Source organism: Nothoprocta perdicaria, unplaced genomic scaffold, assembly GCF_003342845.1.
Source record: "Nothoprocta perdicaria isolate Ctin4 unplaced genomic scaffold, notPer1 scaffold_32, whole genome shotgun sequence".
Taxonomy (NCBI): Eukaryota; Metazoa; Chordata; class Aves; order Tinamiformes; family Tinamidae; genus Nothoprocta; species Nothoprocta perdicaria.
Window position 1 is genome coordinate 488,661 of NW_020455555.1, and position 16,864 is coordinate 505,524.

Here is a 16,864-nt window from a genome sequence, read left to right on the forward strand (position 1 = left end):
GAGGTGGGTAGCTGTGCACAAGGCAGGAGTGGTGCTCAGTGAGCGCTGGTAATGACTGCTGCTGCTTAACACTTGGAGAGAGGGTGTGGGACGGGTGGAGCTGCTGCCACAGGGAAAGGAAAGGATATGTAAAAACACTTTGTTCTTCCCATGGGTGGTCTTTGATTTTTCCACACCATAAAGAAACATAGGCTCAGAGCAAACTTAACTAGTGGGGAAAGCAAAGGAAGAAAGTTGATGGCAGCTGCCTCCCATGTTCAAAGTCCCAATGTTCTGTGGTAGAATATCTTTATCCTGGATAAGAAACCAATAGCAAATTTTATGGTGTGTTTCTGCTTCTTAAGTCAAAAAGCTTATTTTGGCTTATGCCAGAAAAAAAGTAATTTTCTTATTTATCCTTTTTTTCCTCCCAACTATTTTCAGGTTAATGTCTTTTAATTAATTTTTTGTTTTATTTTTCATTACAATTCAAAGTAGGAAGGCTGCAACAGGGAAAATGGATCAGAATCATTTCTATGATTAGATGTTATCAATCCAGTGTTTTCAACCAATGATTTTTTCACAAAAACTACTTTTTGGTTACCTTTTTTTTCAAATATTTGGTGTGAATGGTCATCTAGGCAGAGGCTATTCCTAATTAATTCATTTAATCTCCATGTTCTTGCTGTTTTTGTTGAATAGCTGCTCACCAAACATGATCAGTAGTCGCTGGGAAAACTGTTTATATGGTAGTTAGGGTCTACTTATATGTAGGGTCTACTTTTGAGCTGCTTCTGCATCTAAATGCAGCTCTGAGGTGGTTCTTGCCTCTTGTCATGCTTAAATGCACATAATCCTTGATGAAGAGTTTGTTCTTTGCACTGTGATAGCTTGTGATCTGGATTTGATTTCTGTTCTGTGAAGTCAAATAAAATAAGAAAGATGACAAATGGGTAGAASAGCAAAACTGCTTGCCCTGAAGCCTTTGCAAAGGCGAGTCTCTTTCAATTAATGCCAAAATGTGAAGCCACAGTTCTAATATAATTGAATAAAAGCAGAGAAGCAAAGGCCAAATCCCCCAGGCTCTCCTCTTTCTACACCTGACCAAATAAAACAGAAGGAAGGAAGAGTGGTGAGGTCTTCCTTCCCCCGTGCGTTTCTTTGCAACGCATTTTTTTTTTTTTAAACCAAAGAAGAGGGGCGGGGATAAATAAGGCATTTTGTTTTAGAAGACAAAGCTGCTGCATTAAGAGACCCTGAACTTCAGACCCTATAAGTGAACCTAACTCTGTAACGCCCAAGTGTGACCCTAAATTCTGTTTTGACTGAACAGAATGGGACTGTAGGCATCATTCAACCAGACATTTTGAATTTGTGTTTCCAGGTAGTAGAGACTTCTGAATTTTAGTTTAGCCCAGAGGTATTTTCTACTTGAATTAAGGAGCTAGGAATGGAAAGAACAAACAAACTCCTCTTAAATGAATGTGTGGGTTTCTATAAGAAAAGTATAGACGGCTTAGGAGAAGGTGGTGGAAGAGTTGAACTCGTAATCCTGCTTTTCTCTGTGCAAAGCATATTTTACTTGTTTCAAAGGAATCTCATTGGAGCAGATGCATTAATAGGATRTATTTTTGAATACGAGTATCATGGAAGTCAGAATGACAGACACAGATCTGTAAAGCAGGTTTATTCTGTGGAAAAGTCCTATAATACAATTGTAGGATGTTGCTCTAAAGCATGCAAATGGTCTATATGGAGCTGATGCACAGAATGTCTGACAATTCCTACTTTCACTGTTTTGTCAGACTTAAGAATTAAAGCTAGCTAAGCCTGCCTCTTAGATTGGGTGGAAGTGGTGTAGAACAATATTAATATTATTATTTAATTGGATTTTAACTGTAAAATTCGTATCGTTCGATCACAGGAGACTCACACTTGGCTTTGTGGCATAGGCTGTCAGCGCCTGAGCTGGGGAATTAACTCTGTTAGCTAGTGGTGGAAGAAACCTATTGCCTACTGGCTAAATGTGGTTATTAGGTCTGCTGTTCCGATTTCTGTGTTTGTGTTGCCCTCGTCCATCTTTTTCCTAGAGGAAGGAAAGCACCCAGAGGTCTAGGGGAAGCTTCTGGRTTTGCATGTGTCTGCTCAGGAGCTGGGGTGAGCCTGCAACCAGAACTCTGTGGAGGCAGATGTATGTTACCCGCCCTGACATTTATCTGCAGTAAAAATGTACTGTTTTAGATTATATACCATTGCCCTAAATATTGTCATTTAAAGGTTAGTTATGGATACAACTTTTTGTTCAGCTTCAGAATTTTTCATCTCTGGTCTCAATGTAGGCATGCAGCAGGAAGAAACAATATTGTGCTAGTAATACAATGCTAGTCCATTAAGTAAACAGACATCTCACCTGTCATATCTGATGGTTAAGATACTGTTTCTGGTGAAGGATGGGGATAAGTATATTGGCAGTAAATTGCAATACCTTATGTGAAAAATGATACAGTTGAATGACAGATGGACCATCTGTGTTTCCATTCTGTGATGGAAAAGCTGGTGCTATTACAGGTATCACAGGTGAGATCTTTTTTCCTTTTCCTGAAAATTATTAGCTAAAAAGCATGTGAGAGAAGATGACTACTTTTTCATTTTCTTCCACTGCCCTCCTGTAATCTTGCTTTTAAGAGCCTGGAAGTGACTCCCTGATCCCTCTAACTACACTRTGTGTTTTTTCCATATACAGTGAATCCCACCTCCCAGTGCCAAAAATSAGTGTAGAAAAGGTAAGTCATGCAAACATCCCACGGTGGGATGCAGCTCAGCTTGCAGATGTACTGAGGGCTTTCTTAAAGCTCATGGTTGGCCACATCTGTTTTCCTCAGAAGATGCCTCTTTCCCACAAAGCGTCACTGCTTCCTTGAGAAGCTGGGCACATGCCAAGAGAAGCTGGCTCTGGAATCCAGCAGGTCTTTTTCCTCACATAATTAAGTGTCTGTTGGCTCTGGTGGTGAAATAATACTATTTTACTGAACTCAGTAAAACTCTATTAAAAAGCAAAAGGTCACAATTTGCTTGAAGAGCAACACTGAATCTGTGGAAAATGAATTAAGAGCAGGAGTTATTGTCCACATAAAGTGCTGAGAACAAACTCCTGTTTAATTAATATTAATTTACTATTTATAAAGTGATAATGAGATTCCTGAGGGTTTTTTGTTGTGTCTGCTTTTAATTTTAAAGATGTCTCTATCAGTTTGCTGAATGACCATATTTGTAAGCACTAACTCTGATCTCTGATATGACCTACCCGGTTGAGACTAGTTAATAGATTAGATTGGGAAACTGCTTTCTGTCTCTTTCACTGCAAATGACTTTCTCTTCTTTATCGGAAGAGATCAGTTCCCAGAGTGACATGGATATTGTTGGTATAGATGATACTTTTAACCATGACATCACTGCAAACCCCAGGACAACACTTAGACCCTTGGGAGTGCGTAGCTCTGAAGGGGAATCATTTCAGTGAAAAGTCTGAGACTCTTTGCATTGTATTTTYTTCTAGTAAAGGGAGCAACAATTATGGATTCTATCAAGAATTCCCTATTTTTAACTGCTTACAGTCAGGCAGAGTGAAGTGACCTATCTTTTCTCTTTCCCTTCTTGGCCTGGCCTTTTTTTTTTTTTCTTTTTTAACCCTTTATCCTTCCCCCTTTCCTCTCTCTCACCTCCCCCCCTTTCACTTGACACCTGTTGCTGCTACCTTTGGTGGAGGAGATACAGAACTCTGTCAGTGTAAGAGAAGAGGAGCAGGCAATGCCCGTGAGGAGAGAGACAGAGAAAGAAGAATCCAAGCTCTCCTGGGCAGGCAGGTGTGGGAGAGCTCCTTTGCAGGCTGCTTGGAGTGCTCAAGGTGGGATTTTGTCACTGTAGCAAGCACAGGTGGTTGTGGGTTTGTCTTTTGGAGTCACAATGCTGCAGCAAATTCTGCGTGATATGTACATTGACCCAGAGCTCCTGGCGGAGCTGAATGAGGACCAAAAGCAGATCTTGTTTTACAAAATGAGAGAAGAGCAGCTGAGGCGCTGGAAGGAGAGGGAAGAGAAAGCACGAGTGGAAGAGACTATGGTGAGAAAGACAGCGAGATGCAAACAAAGTAAGCTTGGGGCTCTCCTTCTGTCCTTAACTTGGGAACTGGGGGGAGCTGGGCATGTGACTGTCTGTGATGCTACGTGGAGCAAGGGAGTCTGAGACAGCAAAAACGTTGTGTTCCTTCTCCTGGTCTCTCCAGAACTTTCTCTGGAGAAGTATTTAATGTGGGCATATTTCCAACTGGATAGAGCAGGAGATGAATTTCAGGGCACCTAGGTTTATTTTCTGATTTTGTCACTGCTTCTCTATCATGATCATGAAATTTGGGTTGTTTTGAGAGGACTGGTTCTAAAACATGTGTGAGAATGACTAGACTGTGTGAGACTAAGTGTCCCGCTGTTGTGTTATGGGTGCTGCAAAAGAGGATGTCTAGGGAATCAGGTAAGAGCAGGACAAGCATGTAAAACCAAACAAAACGAGCTGGGTTTTCAGGGAGCGTGTAGTAAATATAATTATGGAGCTCCTTCCACAGGATGTTATGAAAGCTAAATGCTTGTGTGTGCCTAAAGAGCAAATAAAATGGTAGAAAAAGCATCAAAACGTTTCCAAATGTCACCAAGCTTCTTGGGTCATACTGACTTGGACTAAACAAATATTTATTTTCTTGCATACTGTTACTTAGTGAGTGGCTTCTATGTGCTGAAGTCATTAGGCTGATACAGGATAGAAAAGAGTTTTTATCATGACTACCTAGTTGAAATGATTCCTCACTTGGCAACGAAATGTTGCAGATATCTCAGTGCTTTCCCTATGAAGTACCAAAGACCTTATCCTTACTTTAAATTCACTCAAGTCTGAAAATTAGAAATGACTAATAATTCTGAGAAACTGACTTGGAGAAAGTGCCTCAACAGCTGTGTTGTTCTGAAGTCAGAATATATAGCGTTGCTCATATTAAAGCACAGCCACAATAAAGGGGTTTGCCTGGAGCACCTCAGTAAAGATGGGTTTCTGGGTTCAGCTGAGGGCTGCTGGACTTCAAAAGCGTAGGGCCTGTGAGCCTTGCCAAGTGCCAGGTATATTCGATTAGGTGGTTAACAATTCAAGGTCTATGATTGAATAAACATGTCTTCCAAAGTAAAACTAACCTTTGAGACTTGCTTGAAGTAAGAGCCTTTGTGAAATGGCTCTAGATTAAGCCACAGTCATAGCCTTGAAATAAAGGGAAAGTTTAGAGCAACATAGTTGTTCAGCAGTAACAGGAGCTGCCCTAACAGATGGCAATGCAGAAGTAGAAAGCCTGATTCTGTTTAATTTCTGTTTTCTTCATGGTAGTGTTTTTACTGTGAATGACTCTCTCCTAAGAAGGATRGAGTCAATATTGCTTTTCTCATGCAATGCAAAAGTCTTGTTTATTTTGATTGATTTGTAACTGAGAAAAAATTAAAAATGAGTTCAAATTAACATACCAAATCACCGTTACAGTGCTGAGATCTGTATTATGCTCATTCTTTGAGGAAGACAGATGCAGAAAAATGTAACCGGAAAAATATTTACGTGACAATTTGTCACAGTRTTGACATCTAGATTTCCATATATAAATTATACATTAAACCTGCTCAGCTTCCCAGTAGAGGAGACTATTTCCTGGGTAATTAATTTTCTGATTTAAAAAAAAAAAGAGCAGCAGAAAAACATATAGATTGTTTACTCTGGCATAAGTGCTCCTGCATACACAGGGAGTAAAACTACACAATGCCCTGTTTTCATTTTACATGTTCCTTTCTTAAACTGCCAATTTAAGGTACCCTTCAGGATTGACTTTTTGCCTGCTGTTAAAAAATAATTTTACTTTCCTCAGAAATGTATTAAAGAATGTATCTTAAAGATTTTTCCCTTGCGAAGAAGAGCTATTGTAATTAAATTTGAAAGCTAGGCATTTGATTTTACTAAAAATATTTTAACTTATGCAGTGTGACATAGGCCATTGTTACAAAAGATAACTTACATCTTTTAGATATGCTACTTATTAACTGTGTAGATACATGTGACTGATTTCTGTTATGCAGTTCTGCAATAGAACAGTAAGTGGTTTCACCTTGGAGCTAATTCCACGTGGGAAAAAAAAAAGTTCTATAAGTTAACCAGAAGTTCTAGGTATAATGCAGGAAAATGTGCAAAATTCTGTAGTCCTGTATGATTCAAAGGGTCAGAGTAGATAATTGTAGCAGCCCTTCCTTTTTTTTTTCCTGCAGAATTTTCATAAGGAGGATTTGCATTTTTTTTGGGGTGGGGAGGGCTTGGTTGGAATTGTTTAATAAACCAGAAGAAAATAGTCTGTAAACAAGTTTCTAACCGTTTTCTTGCTGCTTTATAGCATAGATTATAATGTATTGTTTGTCCAAAGTTATGGCTACCAGGAAATCTGTAATAATCATAATTGTATGTTCTTTATTCTTTGAGATTTAAGATTGTGGGCATTTTCATCTGTAGCATGTTCACTTTGATTCTCTACTTTGTGACACAAGTTTTAAATTGATATTATTTTGTTGAGGTCAAGAATTGCACTGATTTTATGGAAGTGAATGTCCTATTAAATACAGTGACATTTTTTTCTTTTTGAAAACAAAAGTAAGCCAAAAATGTGAAATACTAAGATTTAAGTAGGTGAGAATGTTCAGCCAGACAAATAGAGAAGTAGCATGTGTAATGGGGGGGGGGGGGGGAAGAAACAGTTTTATCAGCCTTTTTCAATAGTTGCTAAATTGGGCTTGCTTTTACATGTGGATTACTGGTTTTCTTTTTGACCTTGAGGAAAGGTCAAAATTGAAATTTGTGCCATCTTTAGCACCATTCAGGGCGAGAGAATTTCAGGTTGAGGCAGGTTGTTTTCTTTTATTCAGTAATTTTCAAATTATTGTTGTCTTAAAAGCACAAATCAACATCTAAAAATTAACAAGATATGAACATCATTTTTCGGAATGGAAAGTTCCCTATAGAAAATGTTGAATAAGCTCTGACATTTCTCATTTGTTCCTATCCAATAYTTTTGGCTGAAAGTGTTAGCAGTACTTGAGTGTTGCTTGTGTCTCCAAAACTGTGGTTCTTAGTGAATTTGTTCAAGAATAGAAAGTATTTCCCAGCTTTAATTAAATCACGACAACTGGCTTGTACAGGAGTGGACAGAACTCTCTTATAAGTTAGATTTCTGTCTGTCTCCAAGTCATTTACAAATGAATTCTTGGGCAGGTCTTTTGGGGCCACGGTTTATTGGGTTATACCTTCTCCAAGCATGCTAGAATCACTGAGGGAAGCATTCACCAAACTTTAAGAACCCTTTGGGATTTCCTCAGAGTTGACTAACAGACAATTTAAAATTATATCTTTGCAATTTGCAAAGAAACATATTTATTTGATGGGGTGGGAACCTGGAACTAAGTGGAAGCTAGTTGCCAGCCTAGCCTGGAACTAGGTGAAGGATGCTGCCACTTTGGATTTTGATTCTAGCAGACCATCCAGAACTGTCACAATAGCCCAAATAAGACTTCAAAAACTGTTGAGCATTAGACAGCTGTAGCATGGTGTTGTGGGAAGGAGGAGGATGTTCACCTGCTGCTGCTGCTTAATGTGACATTTATGCTTTGGGAACTGCAGTTCATGAAGTCCAGGCAGGAACTTCCTGTAACAATTGCACAGTTATTCACCTGCCCTTAGCAAGTGTAGCTGGGAGAAAATTAAGTAGGTTTATCGCAGCATGGCTAGCAAATGATTTCTCTAAGGAACATKCATGTTAGAAAATGGTTACAGAACAGGTGAAGGTACTTGCAGACTGACAAAGTATCTCGATTATCACAAGTGAGTAGCTGGAGGATGCCTCATTTATATGGACTGTACTCATCTGTACTTGCAATGACAGTGTTTCTACTCATTGACTACATTTTTTTAACCCCAAAATTTGTGTTTTATTTATACTAAGACCTCTCCGTTCCCTGGAAATGCTTGCCTAAGGTTTTATCTCCCGCAGTGACATCTCTCCTCTTGCAATGGCTCTCTATCTTTTTCTTTGTATTATTGCAGATGGATCAAAACAAAAACATCATAATTGAGTATTTACAAAATTTCTGTCTCATTTTGGTCTTGAATTCTGTAGAGATCGATCTTTTGTTTCCATTTCAGGTATGTCTGAAAATGTAGCCAAGAGAACATTAGGAAGGTTTTTAGTAATTTTTATTAGGAAGCTGAGCCAACTGTTTTGAAGTTGGCAAGTTTTAATGCAAGATTCACAACCTATATAGCAGCTTGTGATATTATGCAGTTTGGTTAGGACTATAAATACCTTGGGGCCAGAACTCAGCTGCTCCAGTTCGTGTTTCGTGCAGCTCTGTTCCAAGGTATGCTTAAGCAGTAGCTTCCAAACTGCCTTTTCACTTCTCTGAACTTGGGGCTGATAAGCGCCCCCCAACCATCATATGACCTAAATATGTAGCAGATGGAACAAATCCAGGAGGACTTCTCTGCCTTCCTAGGATTAACCGTAAGTCTGTGTTTTTTAGTGTCACAGCCTGCCCTGCAGCAGACTTGTGTGTTGCGCGGGAAAGCAGGAGTGCGGGATTGCTGGCTACCTGGGCCTTGCTCCCACTGAGGGGTCCCTCCCTCACGCACGCCCCGCAGGGCTCCCCTTGTCCGGGCACTGGGATCGGCCGCTTCCTGAGGCGTCTCGGGGCTAATGGGGCTTCCCGGATGAAGGGGGCTTCTAGCTGGAAACTCTCTGCCAATGATATGAGTTGTGATTCTTTGCAAGTTTGTTAATACTTGATATGGAAAACAGTGGTACTGCAGCTGAGGACAGAATAGGACTTGGCCAAGCTAAGTCAATGTTGCTTGGCCGATTTTGTCAGTTTTTCACATAACCAAAACATTCAAAGACACAAGTGCTAGGTTTTGCTAGCAGGATTTGGAAGAAATGGGAAAACTTGGCATATTCAAATAAGCAGACGATATAGCAAGGCACTGAGGATGGTTTTTTAACCTTCAGCTTCCGCTCTGGTGCTGTGGTGCAAGAATATCTCCTTGTAGTGGTATAGTTATCCCTGCCGTGTTGGTCATGTGTGCCAGATAAGAGGCAAGTGCAAACCTGCCTTAGGGAGTCTGGTGTGGGAAGGATCTGTAGTTATCTGTGTCATTCTGTGACAGAGAGCCCTTATCCTTTTCTTTTGAGTTTCCATCTGTCCCTAAAGGGGCCATGCAGAATCATTTTTGTTCTTTCTAGGTAAAAGCTGGCGGCTTTATGATGGCTCTGTGTAAGAAACCAAGCCTCAAATATAGCTTTTACTCTTTGTGAAAAGCCCTTGGAATTGGGAAGCAGAAAACATTTTTTTCCTCTTTTTATAAAGGAAAAATGAGTGGTACTGAGATGAATGAATTCTCAACCTTGCACTTTGATCTGATGCATACCTGCAGTCTTCTACAGTGAAAAGGAAATTAAAGTAGATAGACAAGAGACAGCTCCTGGACTGCAGGTCGTGAATTTAGTACACTGTATTTAAGAAAAAAATCTGGATATTATTTCCTAGTTGAAAATGGGAATATCATGTAATAACAATTACAGTTTGTCATGGCCAAAGAGCTAAGAAAATATTTGATTCATGTTAGATGGAAACTAAATAAAGGCTACATTACTTTTGTGTTCACTTTTTTCCCTCCTTGTTTTCAGTCTGCAAACCTTGAAAAAGTACTGTGTGATAATGCAAACATACCTACCTTTGTGTTATGTACAGTGATCTGCCATGTTTGTTAATTAGTCTTATTTGAATAACTGTTTCTTCCCTTAATGTTTTTTCTCTTGCAGTCACTCTTTTATTTGATCCTGCAGGGTATATTGCACCATAATTATTTCCATGGCAACAGACTGTAATTCCATAAACATAAGATTGAGTTCATTATATGATCAGGAAGCTCCTGAAGAAGTATAAAGGCTGATTTTTTTCAGTAATGCTGAGATCCCACAACAGTTATTGATACATTGGTGCAGCTGAATTTCTCCCTCTGCAAATGCGCCTTTAAATAAAAATGCATAAAACACAGTGCTGAAAGCAGTGTATAAATTGAAATTAGAGGTGACTAAAATGTGGAAGACTGCTTTGAGGTATTTAGATTTTTTTTTTCCCTATTGCGGATGATTTGTTTCCAGGATTGTTTTGCAGTTGGTGATTTTTTGGAGGGGGGGATGTAGTCTTGGAGGAGGTGGGTTAATGGTCCTCTGACTATTTGCAAAGGCAGACCACAGAATTAATTATCGTGAATCTTTAGTTTATTATGGGTTGGAATACTTCCCACAAGAATATCATCACCACCTAATTATACTATATAAATTTTAATGGAGTTATAGAAGTTAATGTTATAAAAAGTGCCTCCTACCCCTTTAATGGTCTCAGAAATATTCACAGGAACACTTCCTAGGTTTTCTTCCTTACAAAAAAGTGAAATTGTGTATGTGTTTATAATATAATGGAAGATATTAAATAAAATGCATATGCAGACTTGTCCTGGGTAAGTCCTAGTAATTGAGAGCAATGCAAAGCTCACAACATCCTCATTTCTGTCTTAATCAGTGTGCTTCCCGTGCATGTCCTGCAGCTAATGAAACTCTGAATGGAACCTCTTCCATCACACAGACTATCAAAATCCAAGCTTTGACTTTAAAGATGGCATAAAAATCATTCTTTTGGAAAATGAAAGATAACATCTCATGCAAGGCATACTGTGTTTAGACCAAAGTATACCAGATATCYAAACTCCAAAAGAAGAAAGTCCCCCCAGAAGCTATGGTTTATCTCTGGATGACAAAGGATGATGAGCTTGTTGTCATGGTAGTGAATGCTAATACAGCCTATTTCAAATGCAGAATAAATTTCAGGAGCTTCTAGTGCAGAGAGAAAAAAGGAAAAGCAGTATTTTCTGAAGAAGGGGTCAAAGGATATTTATAAGATTGCAGAGCTCTGCAGATAGTGAGGAAGGGGAATCAATTGCTGTGGTAGAAACTTATAGCCTCCGAATGAGGCAATTGTGTTGGAAAGACCAAAACTCAGCGAAGCAAGAATATGGAAATAGGGTTGGGTTTTTTTTTTTTGAGAAAGTAAACAAACTCAAACTCAATGACTGAATGTCATTCCATGTTTCTGAAATCATAAATCGGTGATCTTTTACTTTCCTCAGCACTTGAAATAGCCTCTAATATTCCCTGTGATGTGAAGGCAGTAGGGGCTATGGGCACTCCCTGGTGTTTTGGTGGGAGTATAAGCAGGCAGGCTGTGGCTAAATAACTGCACAAGTAGGGGCTTGACACCAAATCAGACCTCTAATGGTGCTTGGAGAAGTTCCCTTGCAAGCACTGGAGAYGGCTAACAAATGGGAATTGTCAGGRRTKSTCTAGCTGTTAAAGCAAGGATGAATGAGCCTGGAGGAAGGAGGCCRACTCCAGCAATATTCCACTTGCTGCTSTACTGTTCTTGTTAAACCACTTTAATTAGGAACATATGTGAAAGTGAAGCCAGCTAGAACTCTTGTAAAAAGAAAGCTCTGTTTCTCCTCTGTCCTGGTCAGAAGAGGACAGGCAGGCCTGTTTTTTTTTTTTTTTTTTTTAAATTGTTCATAATCTCATTCCGTTGTGTAATTTGCATTGCTACTAGCTCTGTCACTGAATACAGGCAGGATTTCCCCCTTGTCATACACCACCAGTTGGTCGGTCTTTCCTGAGGCAACTGGGGCCGCTCCTGTTTTTTGACCCTGCTCAGGGAGGACTCGCTGCCCTGTGGCACCTCACAGGCTTCCTCAGGGCAGCTCGAAGCCAAGGGCAGCTGCTGGGGCCCCGCAGCAGCGCTYGGTGCTTGTGCACCAGTGTGAGATGGGCAGAACCCTGGGAGGGATGAAGTCTTACACGTGGGAGCCTTGACTGCCCTGCAGCTCTGGGGAGGGGGGACTGCTTTGGGGGGCTTCATTTTGTGCTTGGTGCAAGGAGAAGGATCCAACTTGCAGACTCAAAGCGGGAGAGAGGGGGTAGCATTTGGGGGAGCTCTGTGAAAGGCTCATAGGCTACAGGAGAAGAGACTTGAATCTAGCAGAAAGAGCATTGCCATCTTGTGATGCCGCATAGTTGTTTTGATAAATTACTAGTAGAATAGTACAGCTGAAGATGATTGGTCTGTAGAGGTGGAAAACACGTGGTAAATTCAGCTCCGCCATCCGGAATCGTTTTGGTGCCCACGACTTCCTAATAGTAATTACTGGCAGCCTGGCACAGTCTCTCCAGGAGAAGAAAAGTAGTTTTGTGGTCAAGGTGCTAGACTAGGAATCAAAAGATTTGATCTTATTTCCTGAGTCGATACTGAGCTTTATGAATAGGCTCAAAAGCCCACTTTGGAAAAGAAAAATGAGGTTCCTTGCCTGTGTTTCACCTAGATTTCAAATTTAGTCAGGACCTGTCTCTTCTTTGAGATCTGGTAGCATTTTACTAATTGGAGATAGTTTCACTTAAAGTTTTAACAAAATATCTGATTTTGTAAGAAAATGTAGTGCCTGGGAGGTATCTCAAAACATAAACTATTATATTCAACAATTGCAGGTAATTATTTTTGCTTGAAATGCAGACGAGCATATGAATAGGAAAATATTAGGAAAATTACTTTTCTGCAAACTCAGCTCAGTTCTTGCACTTGGTTTGGTTAAATACAAGTCCAATAAATTTTAACCTAGAAGACCTGACACTGACCACTGTGAACTTGCTTTTTACAGGCTATAGGTGTTTTTGGTGGCAGAAATTACATTTTCAGTGACATATTTTCTCCCTGAGCTGCTTMTTTCTTTTCCAGTCCACTCATCATTTTTTAATATTATTCTTTGCTAAGAAATTACACATTCTTTTGATCAGATTGTACAGTAAAACCTGTTTTCCACTTTTTGGGAAGTATTGATCTAAGTTTAGAGGAAATTTTGAATGGGAGTGTTGAGGTAAAATAGAAATGATGTTTGGATGTGGGAAAGCAAATAAGAAGAATCTTATTCTAAAGAAATTAAAGGCACATGTGTTCAGGTTGAGTTGGTTTAAAATTAGATCAGAGGATTGGTCACATGTGAAGGTTTAGTCTTGTTTTACTCTGAACTTTAAATTACAGACATAATGCTTCTAATGTTACAAATTTCCAGCCAATATACCTGTACGTCTGTGAGAATTTGATCTAGAACCTAATGCTTTTCTCTTTTTTGTATGTTTATTGCAGGTAATGGCAAACATGTGCAGTGGCTACATGGGAAGGATGGTGAGGTCTGGGTGTGGGTTATGGGAGAAGCCCCAGGTGACAAGCCGTATGAGCAGATATCTGAGGAGCTAATAGCAGAGCGAGCCAGGCAACAAGCACAGAAGGAGGCAGAAGAACTATGGTGAGGATTTAGGAATCTGAATTCAGGGTCCACTTGGCAAATTGGGAGACATGACCTTGTAGAAAGGTGGCAGGTAATGGTGGGTAAACTGGTAAGTATATTTTGTGAACATTTGCCTTCRCTTGCTTTGCGCATATTTCAGCACATGAAAAATCAGAAAGCTTCTTTCACCAATTTAAAAAAGGCAAATACCCTTTTGGGGATTCTTACTAAACTGTTGGCCATTTTTTTAAGTAAATGAAAATGAAGSAGTCTGGGTTTTAGCTGACTGAATTAGCAATACCTGTCCTGTCGCGTATCTATACCCTTAAAGGGAATTTTGTATATAAAATCCTTTTTGCGATTGGTTTTATTTGCACGTTGCTTGCATTCTTATCCAAGCAGTTCAGAAGCTGATTATAAAAGCTACCATGCTGGTGTTTCGAGCGGGGCCTGTTACAGATTGGGGAGAGATTCAGGAGTGTTTTGATGCTTGCCGTAGCTGAGAAGTAGGCCACTTGCCTGCTGCACTACCTTTTGTAGTAGAGCACTGAAATGCAACAGTTGAAGTGACAGTTTATTCTGTTATTCCTTTTCCTGTCAGATGTTGCCTGCCTTTAGTGTGTACATATTTAAACAGGGATTAAATGCTTAAACCTGTGTTCTGTGTTCCTCACGTGTCAGGGCTGATAAACAATCTACTGCTAGAATTTAGCAGACACTTTCACTGGTGTTTGAACGACAAAGGTTTCCTGATCATGATTTGCCAGATAGGCAGGAAACTAAAAATATAGGATTCACAGACAATCTAAGATGTACATCCCTGCTATTTCAGTTAGTAGTGCTGTTTTGATTATKTAATTTCTTATTTACTATTTAAATTCCCCCCAAATTTTCATGTCTGTTTTCTGCCTAGTTTCATCAAATCTTTTTTGTGATAGTGATTTGTGGTGGATCACGTGTTAAGTATGTTTTGATTATTTCTTTGTGTATTTCCATTAAGTTATATTATTACAATCAGTACTTCTACATTGACTAAATATTGATTCCCTTTTTAAAAAATATCAATTTCTACAGTTATATTTATTTTCAAATCCTTTTCTGAAGGAGGAAAAAGGAGGCAGAAATTACAAAAAAATTCCGAGATGCTATGGCTCAAGAAAAAGCCAGAATAGTGGCAGAAAAATGGAAAGTAGAAATAGAAGATCGGAAAGCAGCCAAGTTGGTGGAGGAAAAAATTCAAGAGGAACTGAAGGTATGTGTAAAATCATATTTAGGTTTTCCAATAGTGTYTTTATAGATTCTAAGGTCTTGTAACTTTAGGACATGTTTATTAATAAGCATTTTTATTTTAATTCTGAAATATGAATTGTATATATAAAAAATGCACAATTGTGAATTGTGTCTCTTTAGGTCAGTTTACTTGAAAATATTTAGTACATTTCTAGTAAACTGTTCACATACTTAATTTTAAATACTTCCCCACTACTTTCTCAAATATAATGATGGGTGGATTCTTCTCTTATTTGACGTGTAAGGAAAGTCTAGTTGGCTTTGCTAGAAGTTCATTTAGCGGATTTTTATCAGCTTCTCAATTTTTCATGAACTCACAGTATTGTAACATTTATGTTCTTATAGCATGTTCAAGTATATTCATGTGAAATAATGTTTCTTTACCTCCTCTTGTTGGAAAGAACAACTTGAAAACAAAAGARGAAAGGAACACCTCAGCATTTTACACTTTTATATTACTTTATGAAGATCTGTTTTGTTTACAAGTTGTTTACAATTCATAAGGCAAGCTATAGTAGTTTTAATGTGCTGAGAAGTTTTCAGAGTCTCCTGAGCCTGGCAGGTGCTTTGTGGGTCTGCACAAGGTGGGTGACTCTGGATTTCCGTGGAGAAGTCCCAGAGCCCAGTGTGAGGAGATCTGACTTCCCGTGGTGCTTCTCCCTGGCTGGTGGGATGCTGCAGTTCCTGCCTTCCTGGGCTGGAGATTAAAAGTGTGGGAACCACTGAGAAAATCCCCTGTCCTTCCACAATGGGAGCAATGCTGAGGACCGCAGTGCTGATTATTGAGGGTTTGATGGTCAGCTAGAGTCAGTGGGCAGCTTGTCGCTTTGTCCGCCTCAGGACGGCGATCGGAGGGTACTTACGCAGCACAAAGTGAGGGCAGTTCCTGTAGCCTCTTCTGCACAGAGTTGTTGATTTACCTTTGCACAGCTAATCTGAATTCACAGGAGAGAACGGGACCTTTGAAATGTGATGTCAGTGAATAATGAAACTATACCTTTCAAGTGGTTTTATTAATATATGAATAATGAGCAACTATTCAAACTCACTTTCCTGTGCTCTCGGGAAAGCCAACTCCTCTTGAGCCAAGATGTGTACAGGCCTGTTCACTCATATCCCTGAGTGACTGGCAGTTGATTTACGCTCARTTGGGTAAATCAAATGTCCACGAGTTCACTATTGCTCTTCTGTCCCAAAAAGACTATTTCAAAAAGCACAGTGACTACCTTAAACTTCCAGTCATCAGCAATCAATGCTGTTTCAGTTGAGGAAGTCTGTCCAATTTTTATTTTGATGGAAAGGTAAAGTAATGGAAATCTTTGTTCTCATTATTGATCTGGGACTGAGGAGGTATCTTGTGTGCAGGATAGGAGCTAGATTCCTACTGCTGAATGTAGGGTGAGAATTTGGCTCAGTTTTAAGCTTCAAATAATAAGCTTTGGTCAGCTCTTCTGTAGCCCTATTCAGAATGATGCCAGAATTTTTATTTTGCAAAAGAAGTGGAGAGGGTTTTTCTTCTGTAAAGAAGGAAAAAAGAATAAATCAAGAAGAATAAATCAAGCATTTGAAGAGAATAATTGAAAAAACTTAAATGGACCATATTTTTCTTATCCACAGACTTTTTAAAAGATGGTTCCTTTGAATGTGCTGCAGCATTTACAGTGTTGATGGAATGACATCCTCTACATGAATTTCTCTCGCTAAGTGTGCAATCAGATCCGTACATGGGCCCTGTTAGATGTGAATGGATGGGATGCCACCAGCACAGATCCAAATACAGGATTGGTCCCCAAGACTACACTAYCACATCTTTGCTACTCAGAAAAGAACCTTATCTATTACTTGGTCTGAAAGAGACAGTGCTGTAGAATTACTTAAAAGCAGCAAGTGAATCTCAAAGGCTAATACAGAGGAATTGTTAACTTTGCTCTCTACTGGTTTATTTAAGGCTCACGTGGCTTTGCTTTTTTGCCCTGTTCTTTCCCTTGCCTTTACTCCTTTTTATAACTTCTATAGTGTAATTGAAGAAGTGCATGAAATATTTATAAGCTGAAGGAGTGGAAAGGTACCCAGACAGGAAGATAGGAAAGTTAGA

At 39.4% G+C, this 16,864-nt stretch overlaps 1 protein-coding gene across 1 annotated transcript in view; it reads left to right on the forward strand.

Annotated features, from left to right (window-relative positions):
- The first annotated feature begins 3,942 nt into the window (after nucleotides 1-3,942).
- SH2D4B (SH2 domain containing 4B) overlaps nucleotides 3,943-16,864 on the forward strand; it is a 51,210-nt gene continuing 38,288 nt past the window's right edge. Inside the window, exons 1-3 of the mRNA XM_026042999.1 lie at nucleotides 3,943-4,126; nucleotides 13,338-13,497; nucleotides 14,584-14,731. Coding sequence (XP_025898784.1) covers nucleotides 3,943-4,126; nucleotides 13,338-13,497; nucleotides 14,584-14,731 — 492 coding nt within the window. The remainder of the gene's footprint in view (nucleotides 4,127-13,337; nucleotides 13,498-14,583; nucleotides 14,732-16,864) is intronic.